We start from the raw sequence: 15,606 nt of genomic DNA, 5'->3' as shown, positions 1-15,606 counted from the left end.
GTCTTGATCTCAAACAACTTTTTTCTTTTTTTTATCTCAAACTCTAGACGATCCCATTTTTTTGGTCTTGAACTCAAGACCACTCTTTTTTGGTCTTGAACTCAAGACAGCTTTTTTTTTCAAAGTTAGAATTTTGTTTGTCACAACTTCAGTTTGTCGCCAATTGGACACCATTTTTTAATTATAGCGGACCACTGGTCTCTTTTCTGGGCGTATAGTTCTAAAGATTAAGACGGTATGGTTGCAAGAGGGTTAGAGACACTTGGGCAATTTAATTTTGACATCAAGCATAAAGTAGGCAAAAAATCCCGCATGCTGACTGTCTGTCGCGCATACACACAGAAGATGTTGAATAAAAAGCATTTGTTAAGATTATTGCAATGGACGCAGAGCAAGACCATACAAAGTATGGCAGTCGGGGTTGGCAGACAAACTGCAGAGAGTAAAACTGCTAGATTCGCAGCAAAATGACAAATTACCCAAAGAAGTATACTCATCGTACCAAAAAATTCCGGAACCATGGCAATAGAAAATTGGAGCATCAAGAGTTTTAGAAATACTGGGTTCAATATTCAAGTCTTTGTTTCATTGATGGGATTTGTATCGTAAACATCAATTAGAACGCAACTCTGAGAGTGTTTACCAAATGCTTGTACCATGGGAGAGAGTGTCCAAGGTGCTTGAGCTGTTGCATGACTCTCATAGCGCAGGTCACTGTGGGATTGAAAAAACCTACCAAGGTCTTGTGAAAAGTTTTATTGGCCGTGCATAAGAAGGGACGTAAGAAATTGGATAGAAAGTTGTGACGTGTGCCTAAAATGGAAAGGCACTAAGCAGAAACATCGAAAATCACCAAAAACGAAATCTAGCCATGAATTTTTGCAAGTCTCTCTTGATATCATGTGTCCACTTCCTGAGTCGCAGGGAAAAAATTTTCGCTTATCGGTGATCAATGAAGTAGTATGGTTAGCTCTGGTGGTAGGCTTGGTGTTCAATGAATGAATTCAATCCTCGCTTTGGTCGGTACCCAATATCAGTTCTGTCATCGTGGTAAATTAACAAAGTCAACAAAGATATGTCAGTTTTGTTGATTTTGCTCGAATTCCGAGCTTTGTCTGATCAAATGTCTATGTTGTTTTTTGAGATCTGTCAACCTTGTGACAGCTATAAATCAGGTAATAAATTAAGTTTTAAACTAAATCTATGCTTGCGACAGCCAAGTGGAACTGTATCTCTGTCGCCTCTATAGTAGCCGCCCGTGCGTAATAGTTTATATCTTTAGCTATTGAGCGTGGTACTTGTTTAAATTGCAGAGTTAGAAGTTAGGGGTAGGTTTGGTGTTCAATGAATGAATTCAATCCTCGCTTTGGTCGGTACCCAATATCAGTTCTATCATGGTGGTAAATTCAGCTTCGCACTTCTGAGGAGCTATGTTCTCTGCTTGAGGGGATGTCCGGCCTGAGAAAAAAATTGTTCTTCCCATTCTACTCCCAATTATAAATTGCACAACCGTCCGGATGAGGGCAATTATCTTTGCTGATGTCTCATGAGTACGTTGTTTGGCCCGTAATATAAACTGGTAATAAACTGATACGTGATCTGTAACTGGGGGTGCAAAACGTACTGGAGGCACAAACGGAACAGATACAAATATAATTTTATACTTACATATTACACTTATTATTCCTTTTATTACTTATATTAAAAACTCTTTAATCCGGTTTTTCGCATCGTTCTCTTATGTACCACAGGAGTTAAAACAAAACAGAGAAACGAAATCAATAATTTCAAATAAATTGCACAACCGCCCGGATGAGACCGATTTTCTTTGCTGATGTGAGCTCATTAGTATGTTCACTCAATTGTAAGATGTGAGTTCCGGACATTTTATTTAATTTTGAATCGATGTACAGACAATTTAATTTTTTATTGATTGTGTAAGCAAATTACGCATGATTGTTGAATTCTTGGATGGGCGATTTCATGTTTTGTTTAATTTTACTGATTTTTTGTCTTTCAGAGGCTAGATTGCTCAATGGCCGTGCGAGGAGGGTTGTACATCCTCGCAGGCGAGCTTGATGACATGATTCAAGTGATGAAAAATGGAGGATTCGGCGGACAAAGGAATTCCCGAGAATCAGCTGGCTGGAACTTGGATTCGACTTCAGACATGAATCCTCTTCTGCTTAAGTTTTATGAGCTCAAAGAAACCTTATCCAATATCACTGACTTGTGCGAAATTGAATTATGTGTGTTCCTACAACCATTTTTGGACGTTATTAGATCACCAGATACTACGGGGCCAACAACAGGAGCAGCGCTTTTCAGTGTTAACAAGTTCATCTGCTGCAATATGATTGACTCATCCAGCACCGACATTTCCGGAGCTGTAGCGTCTATTGCAGATACAGTCACTCATGCAAGGTATTTTTCGCAGTCTGGAATACCAACTTTAACGACAGGTCACAAAACGGGTCCTAAAGAATTTGAAGCTTGAGCGTTGTGATTGGATTTTGAAGCTTGAGTGTTGTGAACGGGTCCTAAAGATTTTGAGTGTTGTGATTGGATTTTTATAAGCCTCGAAGCTTGGTATGTTGTTATTGGTACCACTTTTTGTTTAGACCTTGGCGACCTTACTAAGTGAGTTGTATCTGCTCATCAACTCAGTTACTGTGCCCATGGCGAATTTTGTTTCGTTTTTGCATAAAATTTTGGTCTTATTATTTGTAATGTCTAATTTTTTTGTAACACGTGTCATCATAGCCATACTGTTTGCTTGGGTCTTCGCTCAAAAGCCAATGTGCTTAGATGAATTTCGTGCGTGGGCAATAGAAAGTTTCATATAATAACTATGCTGAAGTCGACTGGCAATTCGAGACCTTTTGATTAATTGCTCTCAAATGAAGTTAGTAGCAATTATTAATTGCTCTCAAACGGAGTTTGTAGCAATTATATTAGTCCTGTTGGTCTTTTTTATTGCGATTTTTCGCTTGACCGATTTTTCGTCTGACGCATTTGATTTTTTCCTTAAAAACAGGATAAACAGGTAGCGCCCAGCGGGCATTAAGTTTCATTAGAGGCCCTTAGCCGCGTTTAGTAGTCCTTCAAGTGCTTAGTGTGATGAAGTTACGGGAAGGTCGTAGTTTAAGGTAAGGTTAAAAGGTCGTTTTTAGGAGTTTTCGAGCCCAAAATGTTGCAATTTTTCGTGTTTTTTGTCATTTTTCGAATTTTTGTCGGACGAGTCTAAAATTGAGGCTGTATAAAGTTGATGGGTCTTTTTGCAAGAAATAAGTAATTTTGATGACCATTCTAAGAGCTATATGTTTTGGTAATCCAAACAAAAACTTGTAAATTTATACTAATTTTCAATTTTTTTCAGGCTTTTTGAAAATGTTTGTCGTTTTTTAGGTTTCCCAAGCCTCAAGAGCCAAGTAACGTCATCTAGGGTTTCATAACAGGTTACTGTAGAGTTTCTTGATGTAGTGAAAAGTTTTTCAAGATTTTAACATCACGAATTTTAGCTTTTTTTTGTCAAAACTTGGCAATTTTTTTCCTTTTTGACATTTATTGTCAGTTTTCAAGTTTTTCCGGAACCAGGGGCGGAAAAGCCTCATTTAGTGTGTAATAATAGGTTTTAATAATAGGTGACTGAATTTTTTTGTCCACGGAATATTTTTGAACTTTTTAATATCACAAGTTTTAAGAATTTTTTTTTTATAAAACTTGCATTTTTTGCAAGCTTTTTGAAAAGTTTTGGTCGTTTTTTAGGTTTCTCTATCCTCGAGAGCCAAGGAACCTCCTCTAGGGTTTAAAAATTAGGTTATTACATAGTTTATAGATGTTATGAAATGTTTAAAATATCAGTATCACGATTTTATGCAGATTTAGAAAAATTTTCAGTTTTTTGATATTGTTGGTCATTTGATAGGTTTCTCCAGCCTCAAGAGCCAAGGAACCTCCTCTAGAGTTTATTAATAGGTCACTGCATTGTTTCTAGATGAAATGGATCGTTTTTCAAGATTTTAAATTCACGAATTTCAGCAATTTTTAATAAAAAATTTTCAAGTTTTTTGAATGTTTTGAATTTTGTTTTTTTTCCGGCACCAGGGACCTCCGCCGAGTTTTGATAATAAGCTGCTTAATATTTCTAGAGGTAGTGGAATGGTCATCAAGATTTTAATGAATTGAGGTTAACCAGTTTTTTTATTAAATTTAAATTTTCAAGTATTCGAAAATGATTATCATGCTCCAAGTTTATGGATCTTAATGAACCAGTGAAACTATTCAAGGATTGAAATAGGGATACTGTACTGGATATTCTCTTGAGACAGTGGAATGGTTCTGAAGATATTAATATCACAAATTCTTGCAAAGTTTTGTTTAAATTCGCAATTGTTTTAAAAATTTTTGAATATTTTGTTCTTTTCTGAGTTTAACGATCATTACTGGCCAACGAAACTTTTTAAATCTTGCAGATGTTTTACATGGCAGAGTTGAGAGAAAAAAAATGGTTTTGAACATTTTTTCACTGCGAAATAAGGAAACTTTTGAATTTTGCTGTTTCAGCTTTTCTGTGATTTAATAAGTACTTACAAGGCTAGAAAACTAGAATTTGCAGAGTCGAATCTCATCATGAAAAATATTCCTAGCTCTCTCTCTCTCTGTGTGTGTATCGGTTGGGGTTTCTTTCCTTCTTTTTCTCCGTCACGTTCTATCTCGCACTCTCTCGCTCTCTCTCTCTCTCTCTCTCTCTCTCTCTCTCTTTCCTTAACTCTTGTTGATGCCGCACTTCAGCTGCTGTTATGTGGCGTGATGGCATCTATTACCCTCACCTCACGTCCCTTCAATTAAGCTAAAGCTAGCTTCACTAAACCGTGACTAGCTACTAACGAAGCCGACCGCTCGCCGGTCGTTTGAGAGCGATTAGCCCGACGTTAGTTGGTTATGTTATCAAAAATATTGTTTGAGGCGAGTGTAGTTTGTAGTTTTTGTGATTTTTACGGACTGATGTGATTTTTTTGGGCAAATATGTGTACGCGCGTTAACAGTGAAATAATAATGAAAAGGGAACCATCTTGGTTTCCCCTGCACGAGAATCGTTTTTATGGCAATTGAAGTCCTCTGAGGTGTCTCACTCGACGGGTTGCAGAAATATTCAAACTTTTGCTGTTTTTGCTTGCATGATATCTGTCGAATCCCAGGAGTTTTGTTGGACTAAAAAAATATTAGGTACCAATAGAGACCACAGCAGAAGGAGAATAATGTTATATTTTGCTACCCCATGGAAAGTGTCTTTTGTGTTATGTCCCGGCATATACTAGAACTCACTGTGGGAAGTGTATGTAATCGCCAAATCTAATGGCTATAAAATTAGTGATTGAAAAGAATTAAGTATGAGAGACAATTTTCCATCTAATTGGTTAAACACTCTGCTTTGCTACTTAGTGCAAATTATTTGGATCCCAGATTCCATTTGGTAATTACTCATTTAATACCTCTTCGTTGCAGAGTTTTTGTGAGCACTTTTGTCTTGATGTATTAGGATACCAAATATTTGATGCGCATTATTGCCGAATAGTTTTTGAGTCGGGTGGATTCTTGAGGACTGAAGCTCTCTGTGTGAGGATGAGCTCTTACTTAACCATAGCTTCAGGTTGACCATAGCCTGACCAACGTTGGCTGCAATGATGGTACCACGTGAAAGTTTCAGACTCACAAAAAGTGGCCATAGTCAACAAAAAAGAGCAATGCCACTCATAAAAAGAATAGTCTGAAATGTGGGAATAAGAAAAAGGGCAGCTGAGAACAGGCCGCTGAGGCCTAATGCTGTTCCGCTGCGATTATGCAGGAACCAAAATTATTATTATTGTTATGATGGTCTGACTTATTTTGGTGAATGCCATGAATTGTTTTCCTAACTGGAGGAACTATAACAGTGAAATGATTACAAAAAATGCTGTTTCCCTGTATTAGGAGAATTAGTTGTTGAAAAATCACTTCTTGAATTCCTTTAGGGGTCCCTAAGCTGACGAGTTGGAATTCAGCAGAGCAGTGCAACTCTAGCAGAAATGTTTGAAATTTCGCTCTGCTGTTTTCTGTTTCCAGGATCTGTGTTGAATATTTTGAATTTTATTGGTCGAATTAAAAGCTTGAACTACGCTTGTTTTTATGTGCTCGGCATATACTATATAAAACCAATTACTCTAAAATCCGTGATTTGAGATTTTGTAAACGCTTAAATCTATGTATTAATGTATTTAGTCGATCTCTATAGTCATCATTTGTGGCTCTGCTGCTTCGCGAGCAACGTAATAAGCAACCATTGAAAACACAACGAAATCTTTTTGCTGCCAGATTTAATTCAAATTCAATCAGAGGGGTGTCACCAATAATTGGAAAACCCGATAGTGTGGGATCGTTGGGCCAAAGTGAAGACCAGACTGTGTGTGTACCTATTGCGTGGTCGTTTTAATGTGATTTTGAGTGAAAACCTAGAACTCTTTAAGTTTATAAAACCAATATCATGATCAGAATACATAGTCATGTGTATAAAGACCAGGCTATCGTGTTGTTCTGTTGAATTCTGCTAAATGTTTTAAAAAAGGAAAATGATAGAAAAAATCTGAAAAGGAATTTCAGACACTCGTCTTTTCGAACAGATCTTTCAGGTTAATATTTTTTAGATGTTAAATAGTTTTTAATTGCTCTCAAACGAAGTTTGTAGCAATTATATTAGTCCTGCCGGTCTTTTTTATGCGATTTTTCGCTTGACCGATTTTTTGTCTGACGCGTTTGACTTTTCGTCCTCAATAACGGAATAAACAAGGGATGCCCAGCGGTCATTAAGTTATCTTAGAGCCTTTCAGCTCTGTTTAAGTTCAAACTGTTTTGGTGACGTATACTTATTGTGTGAAGGGCGGTTCTTAGAGGTTGAAGACATCACCACTGTTTACCCCCCCCCCACTATTGCCCCACCCCACCCTACCGCGCTGTTGCCCCCCATCCCAATGTTGCCTAATCCCCCCCCGTGGCTACTGACGAACAACCGATCGCTAAAAACACGCAATATTCCTAATTTTCTCAAATTTTTTCAAGCTTTGAAAATTTTTGTCATTTTTTGAGTTCTGTCAGCCGTAGGTGTCAAGGAACCTCCTGTAGGGTTTTATAATAGGTTACTGCAAAGTTTCTAGTGGTAGTGGAATGGTTTCAAGATTTTAATTTAACATCACGAATTCTAGAATTTTTTTTTGACAAAACGTGCAAATTTTTCATTTTTTTTTGACATTTATTTCTCATTATTCACGTCCTTCCAGATGCAGGGGCCAGAAAACATCCTAAAGCGTGTGATAATAAGCTACTGAAAAATTTTTATTTGCCATGCTAGAGCTTTCATTATTTTGATATGACAAATTTTAGCAATTTTTTTTTTATAAAACTTGCATTTTTTTTCAAGTTTTGAAAAATTTTGTCGGTTTTTAGGTTTCTCCAGACTCAAGAGCCAAGGAACCTCCTCTAGGCTTTGACAATAGGTCTGTTAAGTTTTCTAAACGTAATGGAATGTTTTTAAGATTTCAATACCACGAATTTTAGCATTTTTTTACAACTTGCAATTTGCTTTCAATTTTTTTTTGACATTTATTGTTATTATCCAGGTTTTTTAGCGTAACAGAAAATCTCTGTTAGGGTTTGATAATAAGTAACTGGAAAATTTTTTTTGGCCATGGATTAGTTTTCAAGATTTATTGTCACAAATTTTAGCAGTTTTTTATGCAACTTGCAATTTTAAGTTTCAAGTTTTTTGAGATTTTTTGTCATTTTTTAAGTTTCGCAAGCCTCAAGAGCCACATAACGTCCTGTTTAGTTTGATTATAGGTCACTATATAGCTTCTATATGTAATGGAAGCTTTTTGGTATTTTTTTATCAGCAATTTCTCAAAAATATTTGCAATTTTTTCAAGTTTTTTGAATCTTAAATTTTTTTTATTTTTTTTCCGGCACCAGGGTCCTGGGGACCTCCTCCAAGGTTTGATGATAAGCTGTCGCATAGTTTCGAGAGTTAATGGAATGGTTTTCAATATTTTATTGACTCCAGCTTTAGCAATTTTTTTTGATGAAATTTAAATTTTTTTTTCAATTTTTTTGGAAATTATCATATTCCAAGTTTATGGAGCTTTATGAGCCAGTGAAACTACTTCAAGCTTGAGATAGGGATACTGGATAGTCGCCTAAGACAATGAAATGGTTTTGAAGATTTTAATATCTTGAATTTTGGCAAGATTTTGTTAAACTTTGCTATAGTTTTCAAAATTTTTGAATAGTTTTGTCCTTTTCTGAGTTTAACGATCATTACTGGCCAACGAAGCTTTTCAAGTCTTGCAGATGGGTTACTTGACATAAATCCAGAGACAAAAATAGCGTTGAACATTTTCACTGCGAAATCGGGAAGCTTTTCTTAAATTTTGCAATATTTTGCAAATTTTTAATTATCAGTTTTTTATTTGATTTACTAACAACGCTAGAAAACTAAAAGTTGCAGTCGAAGCAAGCTAAAGCTAGCCTCACTAAACCGTGGCTAGCTTCTGACGAAGCTAACGGCTCGCCGGTCGTTTGAGAGCAATTCGCCAGACGTTAGTCGGTTATGTTTCTACTTTTGTTTAGGTTTGTTGGAACTGATCCTAGCCGAGACGAAGTTGTACTAATGCAGATATTGCAAGTTCTGAGAACGTTAATGCTTGCACCTTGCGGGTCCTATCTGACTAATGAAAGTGTCTGCGAAATTCTTCAGAGCTGCTTCCGTATCTGTTTCGAAACAAGGTTGAGCGAACTGCTGCGAAAGACATCCGAACATACACTAGCGGACATGATTAAAATTCTGTTTTCGCGTTTGCCTAGTTTTAAAGAGGACTCTCGTAACAGCATAACGCTTAAGAAGCTCAAAATGAAGTCATCACGGGTCGGCGGTAGTCACAAAAGCAGACAGAATGGTAAAAAGAAACAGTCTAATGACAATGACAGTTCTCAATTAAGAAAATCGAACTTAAAGCGCAAAGAGTTTGCGTCAGCAGAGGATATATCAACAAAAACTGCACTTTCGAACGAAAGTCAAGAAACCACGAAAAATCCAGAATTTTCAGCAACCGAAAAACCAGACAATGATGAACAAATTATCACGGACCGACTGGAAACTGTAGCTCCTGAGATCAAATCTAGTAGGACTGTACTTAGTGCTAACAGCCCTGTTTCCAGTCTGAAAAAAAGTATGAGTGAACCTGATCTGGCCGAAGACCAGCCGGCTGTGACAAACGAGGACTCAACGGACGATAAAGCCAACGAAGTTGTTGACCGTCAACCCGAAGAGTTCGCGATGGTCGATATCAACGAAGAGGAATCCATTGGAGATCATAGCGATTCTGCCTCTAATGTGACAAACGGACAAGACATCATGGCCGATTACGTTAACCCCCGAGGGATCCGATTTACCCAAGAGGTCCATCTTTACGACGAGGAAGCGGTTACGTTAATACCTCACGGGTTGCCATGTGTTCGAGAGGTGTTCAGATTCTTGATAACGTTAATAAATCCGTACGATAATCACAATTACGAACATATGATACAAATCAGCCTGTCCTTGTTAACCGTTGCAATGGAGGTCGCATCCGATAGCATTGCCAATTTTTCGTCACTTCTGAAGTTGGCGAGAGAGGAGTTATGTAAACACCTGTTTTCGCTTTTGTATCACAGAAGGTTTAACTTAGTTCTCCCGTCGTTGAGGTTGAGTTTCTTAGTGTTTGAATCAATCCGGACGTTTGTTAAACTCCAAATGGAATGTTACCTGGTCAGGATTATGGAACTGATGAATTCGGATTTGATTGCTCTCGATATCAAAGAAAAAGCCATCGATTTTTTGGTCAAGCTGTTCAAAGTTCCTGGATTCGCCGCTGAGCTGTACATTAACTTTGACTGTGACGTATACTGTAGTAATTTATTCGAGGATATTACAAAGTTGTTATCCAAAAACGCTTTTCCGGTTTCAGGATTGCAAAATTATCACATTCTCTCACTGGACGCACTTCTAGCTCTTATCGATACGGTATCAGCGCATTGTAACCATGCAAGCCAGGAGGGGGCTAAATACGATTCGCCCACTCATAGTAAAATTGATATAGTCAAAGTTAAAGAACGCAAGAAGCATCTAGAAACTGGAACCGATCTGTTTAACCAGAAACCAAAAGAGGGTATCGAGTATCTACAAAACCATGACTTTCTTTCGAAACCCCTCGACTTCGCCGAAGTTGCGAAACATCTTCGAGAAAATTGGAGGCTCGATAAAAAGATGATTGGTGAATATATTTCCGACAAGCGTATTGGGCAATTACTCATAGAATACATATCCACGTTCAACTTCGCTCAAGTTAGGTTAGACGAAGCTCTGAGGAGTTTTCTGGAAAGTTTCCGGCTCCCAGGCGAGGCTCCAGTCATTTCCCACATTCTGGAAAAATTTTCCCACCAATGGCACGAAAGTAATGATCGTCCTTTTGCGAGCGATGACGCTGTTTATATTTTGGCCTATGCTATTGTTATGTTGAACACGGACCAGCATAACCCACAAGCGAAGAAACAAAACATTCCGATGTCACTGAACGATTTCAAAAGCCAAGTTAGAGGCGTGAACGGTGGCAGTGATTTCGACCCGGACATGATTGAAGAAATCTACCTGGCTATCAAATCCAAGGAGATTGTTTTGCCAACTGAGCAAAGCGGACTGTTGAAAGAAAATTATGTTTGGAAGCAACTGGACGTTAGAACCACAACTGGTTCGGTTATGCCGTACATTCCGGCACATGACGGGGCTTATAATTTGGACATTTTTACTTTGGTTTGGGGTTCCACAGTCGCCGCGCTGTCATTTGTGTTTGACAAGAGCATGGAAGAGAAAACGATTCTCAGAAGTATCAACGGGTTTAGAAAATGTGCCCAAATTGCAGCATTTTATGGTTGTGGAGATGTATTTGATAACTTGGTTATATCTTTGTGTAAATTCACAACCTTGGTCAACATTAATGCGGAAGGTCCGGAGGTTGTTCCCTATTACTTCGGGTTCAACGCCAAGGCCCAGCTCGCGGCGAAAACTATGTTCCAACTGGCCCACAATCAGGGTGACACGCTTCGGGAAGGATGGAAAAATATTGTCGACTGTTTGCAAAACTTGTACAAGTGTAAACTGCTTCCGAAATCAATGGTCGAAGTTGAGGATTTCGTGGATCCTAGTGGAAAAATCAGTCTTGTTCGCGATGAGTCGATACGGCTTGTCAAAAATGACAGTACTGGTTTGTTAAGTTCGTTTTACTCGTACTTTGCTGGTTCCGATTCGCAGGCTGCAAAAGGAACATCGGCCGAGGATCAAGAAGCATTGCAACAAGCCAAAAGTTGCATAATCGAATGCAAACCTGAACAGCTGATTTCGGAATCCAAGTTCTTGCAAGAGGATTCTTTACTGGAACTGGTGAAGGCGTTACGCTTTGCTTCACAAGGTCCGGAAGCACGTCTAGGTGAAGGTGTTTTTGAACAAGATCTGGCAGTTTTCAATTTGGAAATTCTGATTCAGGTAGCAATTCAAAACCGCGACCGGATCACGTTAATTTGGTCTCAAATCAACCAGCATTTGTGTGATTTAATCACGGATGCTAAAACATGCACGTTTTTGGTCCAGAGAGCGGTTGTGGGACTGTTGAGACTTTGTATCAGGTTGTTGCACAATGAGAATGTAGCCAGTGATGTAATTCAGGCGCTTAAAGTTCTGCTCTTTGTAGAGCACAAAGTTATGAAAATTGCTTGTCGAGAAATCGCTTTTGGTCTATACGAGTTAATCAAAACGAGTGCGGCCAACATACATTTATCAGATGACTGGAATGTTATTTTGGCATTACTGCAATCCGCCGGAACTGGTTTGAGGTTTTTGAAATTCAGGTCGACTGCCGAAATTGACGCGTCGGCAACTGCTTCTAAACCACAGTCCTCGGGAAGCAAAATGAGAGAAATCGTTGACATTCCTTGTCTGGGACAGTATGTGCTTAAAGACAAGGAAAAACAGGGAATCAATGACGTCAAAGCGTTTACCAAATGTTGGCAGGGAATCGTAATCATCGTGCAAGATGCTGCACATGTAACGCCTTACAACCTGGAACCCTGTGCTAACGTTCTCAAAACGTTTGCCGAAGCGTCGACCAATCGTAAAATGAAGAAACCAAAACCTGACCCGACGGGCAAAATTCCAAAACGGGGTAGCTCGGCAAAGTTGAAGAACGCTGCGGCAGCCAATCAGAAAACACCATCACCCCCGGAATCTTTAAACATAAGTGTGTTATCAGATGATGAAGAGGAAAATGTTCTTTTAACTCAGGTTGACGTCATTTCGCAGTTACTAATACGAATTGAGGAGTTACATAACAGGGCGCCGAAAATGCTCAAGTCGTGGGCGGCGGAAGATTGCTCGACTAGCTCAGACGGAACGTTGGCTCCTAGGAATTTTCCATTATGGCAAAAATGTTGGTTGCCTCTTCTACAAGCAATAGGCTGTCTATGTTGCGACAGCAGACGTGACGTCAGAATGGACGCTCTTGGAAGACTTCAACGATGTTTGCTGACTCACGAAATGCTCTGTCTGACTTCAGAAGAGTGGGAGAATTGCTTTAACATTGTATTCCTTCCCATCTTGTACCAGTTATTGGAGTCTGCAGTGAACCCTAACGACCCGTCAGGGCTGGAAGAAACAAGAATGAGAGCCGCAAACACGTTGAGCAAAGTGTTCTTGCAACGTTTGAACACTTTACTTGGTCTACCGAACTTTCTCGATTTATGGGTCGACATCTTAACGTGTATGAAGAAATACATGCATGCCGACAACTCGGAGTTATTAGCTGAAGCAATTCCAGAGTCTTTAAAGAACATCTTGCTTGTAATGCAAACCGCAAGGCTCTTCGAGTATAGAAGCCAGTTCACAATTGTCACGTGGAAAACCCTGGACGAGTTTTTGCCCAAATTGCAGTCTGAAATTATGTCGAACGCTGCAAGTTGTTCACTACCATCAGTCCAACAGCATCAACACGCACATGAACAAAGTTCATTGAAAGGGTCTCAACAAGCGCCAAATGAACAATCGCAATCATTGATTGAAAATTCGGAGACAGTCCAGAATGTTCCAGAACCGAACGAAGAGCCTGCCGGAGAAGACCAAGAAACACCCAGCGTCTCGAAAATCGGCGATTCTTTGCCGAACACTGGCTTGGAAAAGGTGGAAATAACGAGCGAAGTTGTAAACACGGAACTCGTCGCCCCATCGGCTTTGGACGAGAATTCGGCAGACGAGTATCCGAGTGTTATTTTGCAACCTCCTTTGCCCGAAACAGCAATTGGCATGTCAAGTTCACCCCTGAGTGAACAATCGCCCCGAGGGGGTGAACTAAAAGGAAATCAGATTGCCCCCGTTGTTATCGAAACGCAATGCAATGAGTTTATAGAAACAAACAGAGGACATGAATTGACAGCTGAATGAAATGTGAACAAGTTACGAACGAAGTTCAGTTGATCTGAATATTGTCCCACTCTATTAAAAACGTAGTAGTAAATAACTTGCAAATTTGTTATTTCGGGACTGAATTTTTGGAAACTTTCTCGAAAAACTTAGATTTCAAGTAAATGTAATATTATTTTTGTGTGGATAAATTCACTTAAGGTTAGCAGATTATCATTTTGCGGAAGTTACTCGCTTTTTGATGTTTTGAATGAGACAATGTTCTTATGCTATAATATGTGTACTATATCGCTGTAATATTTTGCAATTTGAATTTATCTGTGGGTTGTTAGTTTTATTTTATCGTATCAGATTTAAATATTTCAATTTACTGCAAAGTATATTAAATTTTTTCTGTACTGTAGTTTTATTAAGTATGTTTCACCCTCTTCGTAAAGAACAGCAGAAGTAAGCATTGCAGCTTCTGCAATTTTGTAATATATGCATTTTGAAAAGAAAATGGATATATTTCAGAATATACGGAAAAGGACACGATTCTGTCGAAAAGGGGCGCCCATCGTCGAACTTCCTCGGAAAAGTGACATTTATTAATTGAACTCAAGTTGGTAGCCTTATTGTTCCGACCCCCCCCCCCCCCCCCTTTAGTGGGGAGGAGGAACCATATACTCAACTGGTTTTTTTTCAGTCAATTTTGGCCGATCGATATATTCATCGTAGAGAATTGTGAGTGGTATCATTGAAAAGCCCGTCCAGCGTAGAATACGGAATTAAAAAGATTTTTTTGATTTTCGTTTTTTACAGGGAGTTATCGAGGTTTAAAGTTTTGTGGACATCCGACTGTTTTTGTTCTTATTTTCAGTAATTTTTGCTAAAATTTGGCACAATTTCGCTAATATAGCTCAAAACAAGTTAAAATTTTTAACGCCAGAGTGTTGTTGTTACCGTTAGAGATAGAAGAGCATTGCTGAATTGTTTGATTGAAATTTTTTTTTTGGCTAAAATTTTTGATGAAATTTTCAAAATTCAATCTTTTTTCATCAAAAATGGTACAAAATATGCTTTTTTGGTCCACCCTGTTAAAGTATGCCAGACTTAGTGACCTAGAAACCTTAAAACAGACTCCCTGATCTCAAAAGATTGCTAGTTGCAATAAGGCGTCGTATGAAAGTCTTCTGGAGATAATACTTTGCCGTTTTTGCAGAATTGAATCGATAATTATACAAAATGCATCGTTCTTTTTTTTTTAAATATTTGAAGAATTCCACGCAACAATTGGTCTAATTCGCAAACACTTGGAACATTTGGTCGGTTTGCTGGGCGCGCGACAAAATCAGGGAGAGGTTCGACAATATGGATTCTTAGAATCAGAGACTTTTTAGTTTTTATTTTGATGCTGACTTTTTCAAAATTTTTTGCTTTTGTTTTTTTAATGTTAATTACTGACAATATTTTTTTTCACGACTCCGTTAATGACAGCTCCAGTTTACGTAAAATTGAGGCCGATTGTAGATACAGTTTGTTTTCAGAGAATCAAAGGGTTTTTATGGCTTTGAGGAAGAGTTTTAGTAAAGTTTACCTGAATTCTTGTCTTTTGCCTTCAATTGTTATTCTTTTGGCAGTCTGATTTTTAAGTTTAACCACTCGAAGATCTAACTTTTGTCCTCAAGAGTTGCAAGTAAACCTTTTCTACTATTTCGGTTTAAACCTAATGTCTGTTATGTTATTGAATGTATTTGTTTTAAGGAAATTTCTGTGATTTTTTGAACATGTCAATTTTTTATATTACTTTAGTCAAAATTTTGTTTATTCTCAGTAAGTGCAGGTCAATCTTTCCTCCGTATAGAGTACAAACCAATATTGTGACCGATTGTTTTAACAGAAGCTTTTCTTGCTGTTGGTACTACGAGTTTTCATACAAAATTTTCTGATTTTTCTGCATAATTTCCCATTTTTAATGTTGTTTTTGTTTCTTTTGTAAATTGTAAGATTATTTAACAATCTAACTTAAAAAAGTTTCACAACATATGAAACTGAACATAATTTTTGTTTTCATAACATATGGTTTGAAGGGCTGC

At 38.1% G+C, this 15,606-nt stretch overlaps 1 protein-coding gene across 1 annotated transcript; it reads left to right on the top strand.

The window, feature by feature from the left end:
* The first annotated feature begins 1,998 nt into the window (after nt 1-1,998).
* On the top strand, nt 1,999-13,934 carry LOC142335918 (Golgi-specific brefeldin A-resistance guanine nucleotide exchange factor 1-like). The gene is made up of 2 exons (XM_075384301.1): nt 1,999-2,424; nt 8,659-13,934. The coding sequence occupies exons 1-2, from the start codon at nt 2,036-2,038 to the stop codon at nt 13,550-13,552; spliced, it is 5,283 nt and encodes a 1,760-aa protein (XP_075240416.1). The 5' UTR covers nt 1,999-2,035; the 3' UTR covers nt 13,553-13,934.
* The last annotated feature ends 1,672 nt before the right edge of the window (nt 13,935-15,606 follow it).

The sequence above is a fragment of the Convolutriloba macropyga genome, chromosome 3 (genome assembly GCF_964194025.1).
Source record: "Convolutriloba macropyga chromosome 3, txConMacr16.3, whole genome shotgun sequence".
In the NCBI taxonomy this organism is placed as follows: Eukaryota; Metazoa; Xenacoelomorpha; order Acoela; family Convolutidae; genus Convolutriloba; species Convolutriloba macropyga.
The sequence above is the reverse complement of the archived record's forward strand: the minus strand, read 5'-3'. Positions and strand labels throughout refer to the sequence as shown.